This window comes from Felis catus, chromosome D1 (assembly GCF_018350175.1).
Source record: "Felis catus isolate Fca126 chromosome D1, F.catus_Fca126_mat1.0, whole genome shotgun sequence".
NCBI lineage: Eukaryota > Metazoa > Chordata > Mammalia > Carnivora > Felidae > Felis > Felis catus.
In genome coordinates this window covers 99,667,838-99,680,465 of record NC_058377.1, presented here as the reverse complement: position 1 = coordinate 99,680,465, position 12,628 = coordinate 99,667,838, and the positions used below count along the sequence as shown (strand labels likewise).

The 12,628-nt window shown below is 38.1% G+C and overlaps 1 protein-coding gene across 2 annotated transcripts in view; it reads left to right on the top strand.

Moving 5' to 3' along the window:
* NUP160 (nucleoporin 160) overlaps nt 1–12,628 on the top strand; it is a 52,724-nt gene that overhangs the window by 18,752 nt on the left and 21,344 nt on the right. For both annotated transcript variants that reach the window (XM_011286844.3, XM_045039284.1), the window contains exons 11-21: nt 79–147; nt 3,399–3,482; nt 3,766–3,936; nt 4,693–4,792; nt 5,064–5,229; nt 5,687–5,814; nt 5,904–6,064; nt 8,646–8,779; nt 9,477–9,547; nt 10,388–10,547; nt 11,145–11,214. In XM_011286844.3, the coding sequence (XP_011285146.3) occupies nt 79–147; nt 3,399–3,482; nt 3,766–3,936; nt 4,693–4,792; nt 5,064–5,229; nt 5,687–5,814; nt 5,904–6,064; nt 8,646–8,779; nt 9,477–9,547; nt 10,388–10,547; nt 11,145–11,214 (1,314 nt within the window). The remainder of the gene's footprint in view (nt 1–78; nt 148–3,398; nt 3,483–3,765; nt 3,937–4,692; nt 4,793–5,063; nt 5,230–5,686; nt 5,815–5,903; nt 6,065–8,645; nt 8,780–9,476; nt 9,548–10,387; nt 10,548–11,144; nt 11,215–12,628) is intronic.

Here is a 12,628-nt window from a genome sequence, read left to right as displayed (position 1 = left end):
TGATTAATTCTTCCTTCAAATTTTTCCAAATTTTACCTATTTAGGATGATACTAATTTTTGTTTTACTGTTCTAACAGGAGATGTATTTGCAGACTCTATTTACACCAGGACGATTCATAAATGCAGCTTTATGTAAAGCTTTACAGGTCAGCAAGAAAAGATTTAATGTTTATTTAAGACTGTCTCTTGTATAGTCATTGTATAATTAATAATTACTATTAACTTTTGTTTTATATACACAAAACAAACATTTTTGCAGTTACGTATGCATGTGTTTATAAATGTCAGTGTAATTTTTTTTTATGTTTTTTCCACTAAATAAGACTCCCAACAGGAAGGTAGAATTGTGGGTACTTTCCCAATGACTACTGAAGCATACTAGTAGTTGAAAGAGAAATGTGTGCTTACACTATTGTAAAAAGATCCCGTACTATACTGCATATAATCTCTGTACTTGAAAGAAATTTAAAATGTTTTCTTCGTTAGTTTTGATAGTACTGTACATTTACCTTTTTGTTAATACAATGGAGGTCTGACATGTTCAGATTCAAGAAAAATCTGAAAATTGAATCTTCAAAGTCACATGGCTTAAGAGATACTTAATGCTTTATAAAAAGATTCTTTACCTTAAAGTCACTTAGAGGGGCACCTGGGTGGCTCAGTCAGTTAAACATCTGACTCTTTGTTTTCGGCTCAGGTCATGATCTCACAGATTGTGAGTTCGAGCCCTGCATTGGGCTCCAAGCTAACAGTGCTTTGGATTTTCTCCCCCCCCCTCCCCCCTCCCCTGCTTGCTCTCTCTCTCTCTCTCTCTCTCTCTCTCTCTCTCAAAATAAATAAACTTTAAAAACAAAATTAAAGGGGCGCCTGGGTGGCTCAGTTGGTTCAGCATCTGACTTTGGCTCAGGTCATGATCTTGCGGTCTGGGAGTTCGAGCCCCACATCAGGCTCTGTGCTGACAGCTCAGAGCCTAGAGCCTGCTTTGGATTCTGTGTCTCCCCCTCTCTCTCTCTGCCCCTCCCCTGCTCACACTCCATGTGTCTGTCTGTCTCTCTCTCTCTCAAAATAATAAATAAACATTAAAAAAATTTTTTTTAATTAAAAAAAATAAAGTCACTTAGGCTTCCTTAAATTACCAATTAGTTCGTGGATTTGAAATAGAATCGTGGGGCGCCTGACTGACTCAGTCAGTAGAGCATGCAACTCTTGATCTCAGGATTGTGAGTTTGAGCCCCACATTGGGTGTGGAAATTACTTAAAAACAAAATCTTGGGGTGCCTAGGTGGCTCAGTAGGTTAAGTGTCCAACTCTTGGTTTTGGCTCAAGTCATGATCTCGTGGTTCATGGGATCGAGCCCCGAGTCGGGCTATGTGCTGACAGCAAGGAACCTGCTTGGGATTCTTTCCCTCCATCTCTGTCCCTTGGTGCCCACACATGCGCATTCTTTCTCTCTCTCTCAAAAATAAATAGGGGTTCCTAAGTGGCTCAGTCAGTTAAGCACCTGACTTTGGCTTAGGCCATGAATTTGGGTTCATGAATTTAGGCCTCACCTCGGGCTCTCCACTGTCAGCACAGAGCCCACTTAAGATCCTCTGTCTCCCTCTCTCTCCCTCTCTCTCCCTCCCTCTCTCTGTCTCTCTCTCTCTCTGCCCCTCCCCAGCTCATGTGCTGTCTGTCTCAAAAACAAACATTTAAGGAAACTTTTAAAAATAAATTAATTAAATATGATAATCACTCATAGACTTGAAAGACCCCTTAGAATCTCCTAACCTGACCCTTCACACAAAGAAACACCTTCTGAGGCTTTTAACAGACAGCTTTTCAGCTTCTAATTGTCTCTGCCTCCAGTGACAAGTTTCTCACTGGCTCTTGTGGAGTTCTTGTTCCTGAGCTGTATAATTTAAAAGTTCTTCCCATTTGGATCAAATTTAGTCCCCATGCTTTTGGTGAATTCTTTCTTTTGGAACTTCATAGAACATGTCTCTCTTCTAGAAATCAACTTTTCAAATATTTCAAGAATCTTTCCATATTGTCTTTCTCCAAGTACACGCAGTGTCTTAACTTTCTCTCAGGTGATACCATTTATAGACCCTTGACCTTTCTGTTACATACATTCTTAAATATCTGGCTATTACATGTTTGCTGTTTTCTCTCTGATAGAACTTCAGTGTGACATGATCACTCTCTCCAAGATGGTTCGTTTGTTTGTTTAAGTTTATCGGTTTATTGGGGCGCCAGGGTGGCTCAGTCGGTCAAGTGTCGACTTCGGCTCAGGTCGTGATCTTATAGTTCGTGAGTTCTAGCTCCACTTTGGGCTCACTGCTCTCTGCACAGAGCCTGCTTCGGATCTGCTCTTTCCCTCTCTCTTTACCCCTCCCCCGCATGTGCACGCACTCTCTCTCTCTCTCTCACAAAAATGAATAAACATTTAAAAATAATGATAAAGTTTATTTAGAGAGAGAGCACTCCAGCAGAGGAGGGGCAGAGAGAGAATCCCAAGCAGCCTCCATGCTGTCAGCACAGAGTCCAACATAGGGCTGGAACTCACAAACCATGAAATCATGACTTGAGCCGAAGTCAACAGTCAAACGCTTAACTGACTGAGCCATCCAGGTGCCCCCAAGGTGTTTTTTCTTTTCCTCTCATCAGCCTTCTTCCTTGTTAACAACAATTAAATGGGTATTTCTTATGATATCTCTTGCACATGGAGATATTAAACAATCACTAAAGACATTTATTAAATGCTTTCCTTTAGGAGAGTCATTCGTAGTAGACTGGCCAGCCACATGACTACTCTGGCTTGCTTTTATACCAGTCTCAGGGAGTATGTGTTTAACATCATTTTATAACTTCCCTCCAGCTAAGCAATGGCCTTTCCAGGGCTTTTTGCTTTTTTTAGTAATCCAAATGTATCCTGTTATAATTCTGTCAGATTCATGGATATCTATAGTTCGTTCTGGTCTATAGAAATGATTTCAGAGGTGCCTGGGTGGCTCAGTTGGTTAAGCATCTGACTTCAGCTCAGGTCATGATCTCACAGTTCATGGGTTCGAGCCCCACATTGGGCTCTGTGCTGACACCTCAGAGCCTAGAGCCTACTTTGGACTCTTTGTCTCCCTCTCTCTCTCTGCCCCTATCCCCTCATGCTCTATCTCTCTCTGTCTCTCAAAAATAAATAAATATTCTTCAAATAATTTTTTAAAAAGAAATGATTTTAAACTTGCTATGATTTTACTTACAGAAATTATTTGCACAGCATTAGAAGTAGATGGGTATTTTAGGCATGTTCAGTTTCTATTGTATAGTTACGTATTGCCTCCGTGCCTTCTAAACTGAAGTTTTTTTCATTCAGTTTTGGATGATATATAATACTCTAAAATGTCTCTCTTAATTTTAGATTTTCTGTCGAGGAACTGAGAGGAATTTAGATCTTTCCTGGAGTGAACTGAAGAAAGAAGTCACTTTAGCTGTTGAAAGTGAGGTGAGGTTTGGGTAGAGAACAAATGATAATTTCTTGATATAGGGTAGATTGGTACTGGGGAATTGTTCAAATAGTTCACTGCACCTTGTTAGTAGGAAGTATAAATATTTAAACCTTATAATTAGAGAATTATATATATATATATATAAAATCTATGGCATGTAAGGCCTAAGGGATATTCATTTGGTTATAATTTAGTAAAATGATATTAGGCAGTTAGGTTTTGGAGGAGAAAGATCCCAAATGGTATTAACAGTTTCTTTTTTGTCTTTTTCTTTGCCAGCTCCAAGGAAGTGTAACAGAGTATGAATTTTCCCAGGAGGAATTTCGAAATTTACAACAGGAATTCTGGTGCAAGTTCTATGCCTGTTGTCTTCAGTACCAAGAAGCCCTCTCTCATCCTCTTGCCCTGCATTTGAATCCACACACAAACATGGTGTGCCTACTGAAAAAAGTAAGGGAGCTAAAGCTAATCCTTAATCGTCTAATCCTTTAGATGATTCAGTGGATCTTTCAGAGTATCAGTCTGTTGTATGTTGTAGTTAGCTTTTTAGGACTTTGTATTTTTTTTCTTAGAATTCTAGTTCATTTCTATTTAGTCTCCTGCGTTATTTATAATTTTCTTGCATTTTATTTTCTTTATCTTATTATATATTGATTTCACATTTAAAGAGCTACAGGAATAGCACAAAGAACTTTTGTATACCCTTCTTCCAGATTCATCGTTTGTTAACTGCCATTTGCTTTTCTTCCTTCTATACGTTTTTTTCTTCCTGGGCCACTTGGGAGTTAGTTGCAGACATTATGCCCCTTTGTCCTTAAATATTTTACCACGTATCTTAAGAACAGAGTATCCTTATGTAACCACAGCACAATTTAAAGATTAGGTAACTTGATACTGATATGGTATCATACAGTTACATTCTGATTCTACCAATTGTGCCCATAATTTTTCCTCTTGATTAGGGTCTGATCCAAGATCTTGGATATATTTGGTTGTCATGTTCATTTAGCTTAACCTAGGGCTTTTGTCAACCTTTCTTAGTCTTTCATGACCTTGATACTTTTTGAAGACCATACCTGTTTTATAAAGTGTCCCTCAGCCTGGATTTGTCTGGTATTTTCTGCTGATAAGAATCTGGTCTCAATTTTTTTTACACCTATAAACATTAATTGAAAAAAAGTATAACTGGAAGATTTATATTTCCAGGGGTACCTGTCTTTCCTTGTGCCTTCCTCCTTAGTGGATCATTTGTATCTCCATCCTGATGACGACCTTTTGGCCGAGGATGAGGCAGCCATATCTGATGGTAATAATAATTACTGTGTCCATATTTAGCCCCTTCCTACATGAACCCTGTGCTTTGTTTCAACTGGATGCAAAAAACATTGATTGCCACTATGACCTCTCCTGGTCAGTTTACCACAATATAGATGCTATAAGGAAAACTGAAGAGACCTAAGCATCTCTAAGACTTCAGATAGATTCTTGGCATTTAATTATTAATATTTTATTTTATTATAATGTTAATCAGTAGCTCTTCATTGGCTTGAGTCATGAATATTAACTTTCTCTTACAGATGTGGAAGTTGCTCGGGACGTCATGTGTCTTATAAAATGCCTTCGGCTGATTGGAGAGTCAGTAACTATGGACATGTCAGTAATGATGGAAATGAGTTGTTACAACCTACAGTCTCCAGAAAAGGCTGCAGAACAGATTCTGGAAGATTTGATCACTATTGATGTGTAAGGAGAATTTAGGGTAAAGTGCATTTCCTAATGAAAATTCAGCAATTTTTAGTGCCAGTGTCAGGTTTTTAATGTACATTCAAGTACGGACAATAGTGGCTTATGGATAAAGTGAGCTGTCATGGTTCTAAATAGGTGTTTCCCCTTTTAAGCAAAATCTAACATATGAATTCAGATCTGGAAGCTAACTCATAAGTTATGGTCAGTTAAACTACTAACTAAGCTATTAATTCTAAAACAGAAAAGTATTTTCTCACATTCATTTCCTGTCATTTCTGAAAAAATGAGGAAAAATTCTTTATATGAAGTAAAGGTATCTTATATGCCAGAGTGATTATCTCCATTTCTTTATTGTGTAGCTGGTCTTCCCGTTTCGTAGAGCATTTAGTTTACGGAACATAAACAGTCTGCGTTACCTATTCTCAGTAGTAATGGTTTCTAATTGTCCTTCTAGAGAAAATGTGATGGAGGATATTTGCAGTAAGCTACAAGAGATCAAGAACCCAGTCCATGCCATTGGGCTACTTCTACGGGAGATGGATTACGAGACAGAAGTAGAAATGGAAAAGGGGTTCAATCCAGGTAAATGACAAAAAGCAAACATGTCTCTGATTTAGAGAAAGCAATTCAACTTCTTCGAACTTTTCCTTTTTTTTCCCTCTTAATCATAGCTCAGCCTTTGAATATTCGGATGAATCTTTCCCAGCTATATGGTGGCAGCACAGCAGGATATATTGTGTGCAGAGGTGTGTGCAAAATTGCCAGCACTCGCTTCCTCATCTGCCGAGACCTTTTGATCTTACAGCACCTATTATTGAGGCTGGGCGATGCGGTAAGTATGGCTTGAAGGAAAACTTGTAAAATCTACTCACACAGAGCAGAATGTCAGCCCTATGAGCGCAGACTTTTGTCTTTGTCCACTGCTCTGTCACCTATGTTTGACCTGTAGTAGGTGCTCTATAAATATTCGTTGAATTAAGAATGAGTAAACAGTGTAATCTAAAATTACAAATTAAGAACGTATATGAAGTGGGGCGCCAGGATGGTTCAGTCAGAAGAGCCTGTGACTCTTGACCTCGGGGTCATCAGTTCGAGTCCATCCCATTTGGGGTATAGAGATTACCTTTAAATAAATAAGTAAATACATACATACATACATACATAAACAAACTTTTTTTAAAAAAGTACATAAAGGGGCGCCTGGGTGGCTCAGTCGGTTAAGCGTCCGACTTCGGCTCAGGTCATGATCTCACAGTTCATGGGTTTGAGCCTCGCGTCAGGCTCTGTGCTGACAGCTCAGAGCCTGGAGCCTGCTTCGGATTCTGTGTCTCCCTCTCTCTCTGACCCTCCCCTGCTCATGCTCTGTCTCTCTCTGTCTCAAAAATAAATAAACGTTAAAAAAATTTTTTTTTAAGTACATAAAGCAGATTATTTTATAATTAACCTTTGTATATATAACAGTGGGGAAATTTCCCCAGATGGCTTTCCCCAAATTTAATATTGTTACTAACTACTCTGCACGTGGTAGCAAGGTACCATTTAGTGTGGAGAAAAGAGGAAAAAGAAGAAAAAGAATTCTCTTTCTGCAGTACAGAATTTAGCCTAAGCACGTTTTTGAGATGGCAGTGTCTTTGGGGTCCTCCCAACTCCCAACTCTATTCTGTGCTTCCTTTTCCATCCTAGTCTTCTTAGGCCACCAGACTCTTGTCCGATAGTCCTTGTCTCTCACCCTACTGAAAGTTCCATGTTTGGAGATTGCCTTTCCACCCTCATGCAAAAGTCCCACTTGTCTCTCAGGTGGTCATCTCACACGAACCTTGACCTGAGGAAGCAGTCTAGTTATCTCATGTTAATATGTAAATAACTGAAAGGCGTTTGGGGCTCTTAGAACTAGTCTTTTTTTTTTTTTTTAATGTTGTTTTATTTATTTTGAGAGAGAGCACGAGTGAGGGAGGGGCAGAGAGAGGGGGAGAGAGAGAATCCCAAGCAGGCTCTGCGCTGTCAGCATGGAGCCCAACTCAGAGCTCAGTCTCACAAACTGAGATCATGACCTGAGCCAAAACCAAGAGTTGGACACTTAATCAACTGAGCCACCCCGGCGCCCCTGTTTGTACTTTTTAAGTCAGAATTTATTAGCCCAAATATATTGATAATGGTAGAATTTCAGGTAAAAATAAGGAAAAACATTTAGGAAGATGATTTGTTTAAGCCACCAAAGAGAAACAGGAACCTTTCCTGAGAGGCCATTACTTAAGGCAGCCATTATTAAGTTCTTCTCAATCTTTGTAGAATCTTCCATTTCTTCAGGGTTTTTAGTGGGGTTTTTTGTTTGTTTAATTATAACCATTGTTTTTTTCTAAATACAGAAGTAATGGATGTTCTTTATAGAACCTTTATATGTAAGCCTCTCTGTAAACAAAAAGAAATTAAAATTCGTCTGTAATTGACCCAGCTGATAACCGCTGTTTACTTACATTTTAGTGTATATCCTTTTTTCTCCTATGCAAATGTTTTGTTTCCATTATTTCTAGAATTAGAATATGCTACATGGTATTTTTGGAATCTAATTGTTTTCTACTTTACACACCTCATCTGCATTTTCACATGTCATTAAGTATTCTTCTAGAAAATTATTTTTTTAAAGTTCCCTACACAGTTTTAATTTATTCAGCCATTCCCATCTGTGGCCTGCCAGGTTGTTGCCAGTTTTTCCCTCCTACCTAAATACTTTTGTACACCTCTGACTATATCTCTAAGATAAATTCTCAGAACTAGAATTGATTGGTCACACACTATGCCCCTTCCTTTTTTTTTTAATTTATTTATATTAAGAGAGAGCACGAGAGAAAGGGAGCAGAGGGGCATAGAGAAAGGGAGAGAGAGAATCCCAAGCAGGCTCCACACTGCACATCCATACAGAGCCTGATGCGGAGCTCAATCTCACAAACCGTGAGATCATGACCTAAGCCAAAATCAAGAGTCGTACCCTTTTAACCACTGACCGAGTCACCCAGGCACCCCAGGCTATGCACATTTTTAAGGCTTTGGGTGGTTTTGCCAAATTTTCCTCTAATGTTCATAACTGTCTTTACCCAAGGCTAATAGCATAAAGAAAGGCTAGATATCCCTGTTCCTGTTCTTGAATTCTGAACCCACACATTCAATGAAAGTTACACTTTTGTTGTTTTCTCTTTCACTATCAGCATTTTTGCACTGTTAAATATTTGGGTAGCTATTTTTGCTACGCTAAAATTTAATGAGTGTGTTGCCTTTATTTATGTACATATGTTGCTTTTTTTTTTGTATGCCCTTTGTAACTGTGTTTTGTTGTTTATTTTACCTCCACCTGACCCTTAAGAGTTATCATCACTAATCACTGTGTCCCGTCTCACCCACCCACCCATCATGTATAGGCGATCTTGGGAGCTGATCAGCTCTTTCAAGCCCAGCAAGACCTACTACACCGAACCTCTCCTCTCCTCTTATGTTATTATCTCATTAAGTGGGGAAGTCAGTGCTTAGCAACTGATGTTCCAGTTGACACACTGTGAGTTTCATTATTCTAATTATTTTTAAAATAAATTGCAAGTTTGATTAGTTTTTTCATCATTTTCAAAAAATTGTAAACATAATGCAGTAACATGATTTGCCTTTAAAATTCAGAGAGCTTTAGATGCTTCATTTTCTAAAGGTTGAAGACAACTTATAAGAATCAAAATACCAAGTATGTATTTATTATACGTATGGCATTTTGAAAAGAAAAAATGTTTATTCCGAAGTGGAAGTGGAAAATATATGTCATTTCTAAAATTTGTCTTAAAAACTGTCGAGATAGGTGACTTTTCACAAACATCCACTTTTTTAATGCTTATTTAAAATTGAAGTATAGTTGACACACAATGTTACATTAGTTTGGGGTGTACAGTTATTACGTGTGTGTGTGTTTAACGTAAAGATAAATCCTACTGAGGGCAAAATAGTTAGATGGGGAAAGTCGGACCACACACAAAAACATACCAGTTATTAAAGGTAGGCTGAGCTTCCTTAATAACCAAAATAAAAAGGGAAATCTATTACTTACTAGATTTACATTTTCAATATAAGATAAACCATCCTGTTTGGCAGTGTTCTTTCAGTAAAACTTTTATGTGCAACTTACTAATCAAATTGACAGTGTTCCTGGTAGGAGAGCTTGTTGAAGCAATGTTTTTGTAGAACTACTGTCTCTTTGTCTGTTCTCACAGGGAGTCCAACCTCCAACACTTGTCAGTACTGGAACTAACAGACTCTGGTGCTGTAACGGGAAATAAGTTTGGTAAGGACTAGTCTGTGCATGCGTTTGATTTTAAATTGGGCTTTTATTGCATATTCATTAAAGTCCTTTGCCACCTTTGCTGCAGAAAGATTAGGTAAGCTCTGCTTTCATTTGGGGAGGTTAATAAGCTGGCGGTGACAGGGTGTCCATGAAACCCCGTGAAGCCCAAATCAGGCATAAATTAAGGGTGTTGCGCATATGAAAATATGTACGTGTGTATTGCTGCTTTTCCATTGTTTATTAATGCTCCAGTGATTAATTCAACAAAATTATTTTTTAAATTTACTAAGTTCATGGTAGCTTTCATAATCTTGTCTTAATAAAAATTCAAGAGGCGTCATCTCTCATGCTTAAGAACCATTCTGGAGAATTTGTTTTATATTATTTTGGTAAAAAACTTGGAATCTTGGGGCACCTGGCTGGCTTAGTCAGTAGAGCATGTGACTCTTGATCTCAGGATTGTGAGTTCGAGCCCCATGTTGGGTGTAGAGATTATAAATAAATAAACTTTAAAAAACAAAAACAAAAACGTGGAATCTTGAGACCATATTTAACATAAACACTTCCTAAGGAAGATGCTTAGCTGTAGTGAGGTCAGTGAAAAAAAGAAACGAGTGCAATGTTGATTTAAGTGACTTTTTTTTTGCATTTGTATAGTACTGCACACTTTACAAACTGCTTTTATTTACATTGCCATTAATGACACCCATGGTACATTTCATGTTTTGAAATAATAAATGTTCTTTATTACAGATATAACATGAATTGGTAGACTATCTTAATTGAAAATTGATATTACTGTCATAAATTGGTGATTGTCATAATTTTTTTCTTTTCAAGTATCTAGCCCTCAGACAATTGTGGAATTATTCTTCCAAGAAGTTGCAAGAAAACACATCATAGCCCATCTCTTCTCTCAACCAAAGGCACCTCTGAGCCAAACTGGGTTGAATTGGCCTGAGATGATTACTGCAGTTACCAATTATTTATTGCAGCTTCTGTATCCTTTTATTTAAAAGCCAGTTAGAAGGTTTTTTTCTGTCTAAATAGTCGAAGACTCTTCTCCCTGTATAATGAAGTTTTTTAATGAGGTTGAGTGCTATTCCCCCAACAAGAAATAATAATATTTACTATCAGATGTCCTAGTTTTTATTTTCCTCAGGAGTTAGCCAGATTTTATTGGTACACAAATATGTAATACTTAGATCTCTTTTACAACATTATACGTGTATCAGGTATTTATTGAATGGCTCTGTACGTCAGGCACTATGTGGTAGATGCTGGGTGTCCCACGGGCATCAAGAGTATGTGCAATACGCCAGAGTTAGAAGTGATCGTCCAGGGATGAAATACGTGCTTTAGCCCCTAGTTAACTGAGGTCTGAGTTAGGTAACTAGGCTTTTAGTGTATAGCCTTTAAACTATATTTGTCTTATATTAAGGTTATATAGTTATGTGGAAAGAACATGTGCTCTAACCCCTTCTCTTTACCTTCTTTTTTAAAAATAAATCATTACATGGTGTTTGATGCCCAATATGTATATGATTTAAAGTTTTCCCAAAAAAAAAAAAAAAAAATCTCCTTATCCAGTGACTAGATGGCCTAGCAATCCTGGTTGTCTCTTTATGGAATGTTTGATGGCCAATTGTCAGTATGTACAGTTGCAGGTGAGTACTGTTGAATACTTCTGGTTTTGTTTTGGTTTTTGTTTTAGTCTTTATTTTTGAGAGAGATAGAGACAGAGTGCAAGTGAGGGAGGAACAGAGAGAGAGAGAAGGAGACACAGAATCCAAAACAGGCTCCAGGCTTAGCTGTCAGCACAGAGCCCGACACGGAGCTAAACTCATGAACCATGAGTTCATGACCTCAGCTGAAGTTGAATGCTTAACCTCCTGAACCACCCAGGTGCCCCAAATATTTCTGGTTTAGTCGTTCTTTTAAAGAATGGGATTTCTGGAATTTTAAATGTTACCTGCATTTTAATTGGCTGATAAAAAGAGCCACAATAATTTAAACTTGACTTCACCAAAACATACTCCAGAAAATCTCCAGAGAGATTTTCTTTATGTACTTCTCTCTTGACATGTCATTCCTAACATTTTTTTCTAGAGTATCTTGGCTTGTTTTTTAATCCTATTAGGCTCTCTTAAAAATAAAAAAAAAAAAAATTTATGTTTATTTATTTTTGAGAGAGAGAGAACAAGCCAGGGAGGGGCAGCAAGCAGAGAGAGAGGGAGACACAGAATTTGAAGCAGGCTTCAGGCTTTGAGCTGTCAGCACACAGCCCAACATGGGGCTCGAACCCACAAACTGTGAGATCAAGATCTGAGCTGAAGTTGGACGCTTAACCAACTGAGACGAGGTACCCCCTATTAGGTTCTCTTTATAGTAAAACAAACATAACGTTGTCTTTATATAAATCCTTTATAGGATGGACACCTGGATAGCTCATTCAGTTAGGCAGTCTGACTCTTGGTTTCAGCTCAGGTCATGATCTCATGGTTCCTGGGTTCATGCCCCGAATCGGGGTCCATGCTGGCAGTGCAGAGCCTGCTTGGGCTTTTCTTTCCCTGTCTGCCCCTCTGTTGCTCGCATGCACTTGCTCTCAAAATAAATAAATTTTTTTTTTTTAAGTTTTTTTTGTTTGTTTGTTTTTTGTTTTTAAGTTTTACAGAGTGTGTGCATGCAAGCGTGGGAGGGACAGAGAGAGAATCAGGGCTCGAACTCCAGAAACGGGAGATCATCACCTGAGCTGAAACAAGAGTCCGATGCTTAACCAACTGAGGCACCCAGGTGCCCCGATAAATAAACTTTAAAAAAAAATCCTTTACAGGAATCTAGTCATTGAACCAGTAAATAATAAAGTTGGGAAATTGCTGAATTGGAAAAGCATATGTGTGTTTATGTGTGTTGGTATTATTGAGTTTTGTTCACGTTTTTAAAGTGTGTAACTTAATACAAGAATAGATTAACAGAATTAGATTTTAACTTCTGGATGATTTCAGGAAATACTTTTCTGTTGATTGACCACTGCCTTTTCTCCCTCTGTGAAGAGCTTGGGGGTGGTTATCGCATTAAATA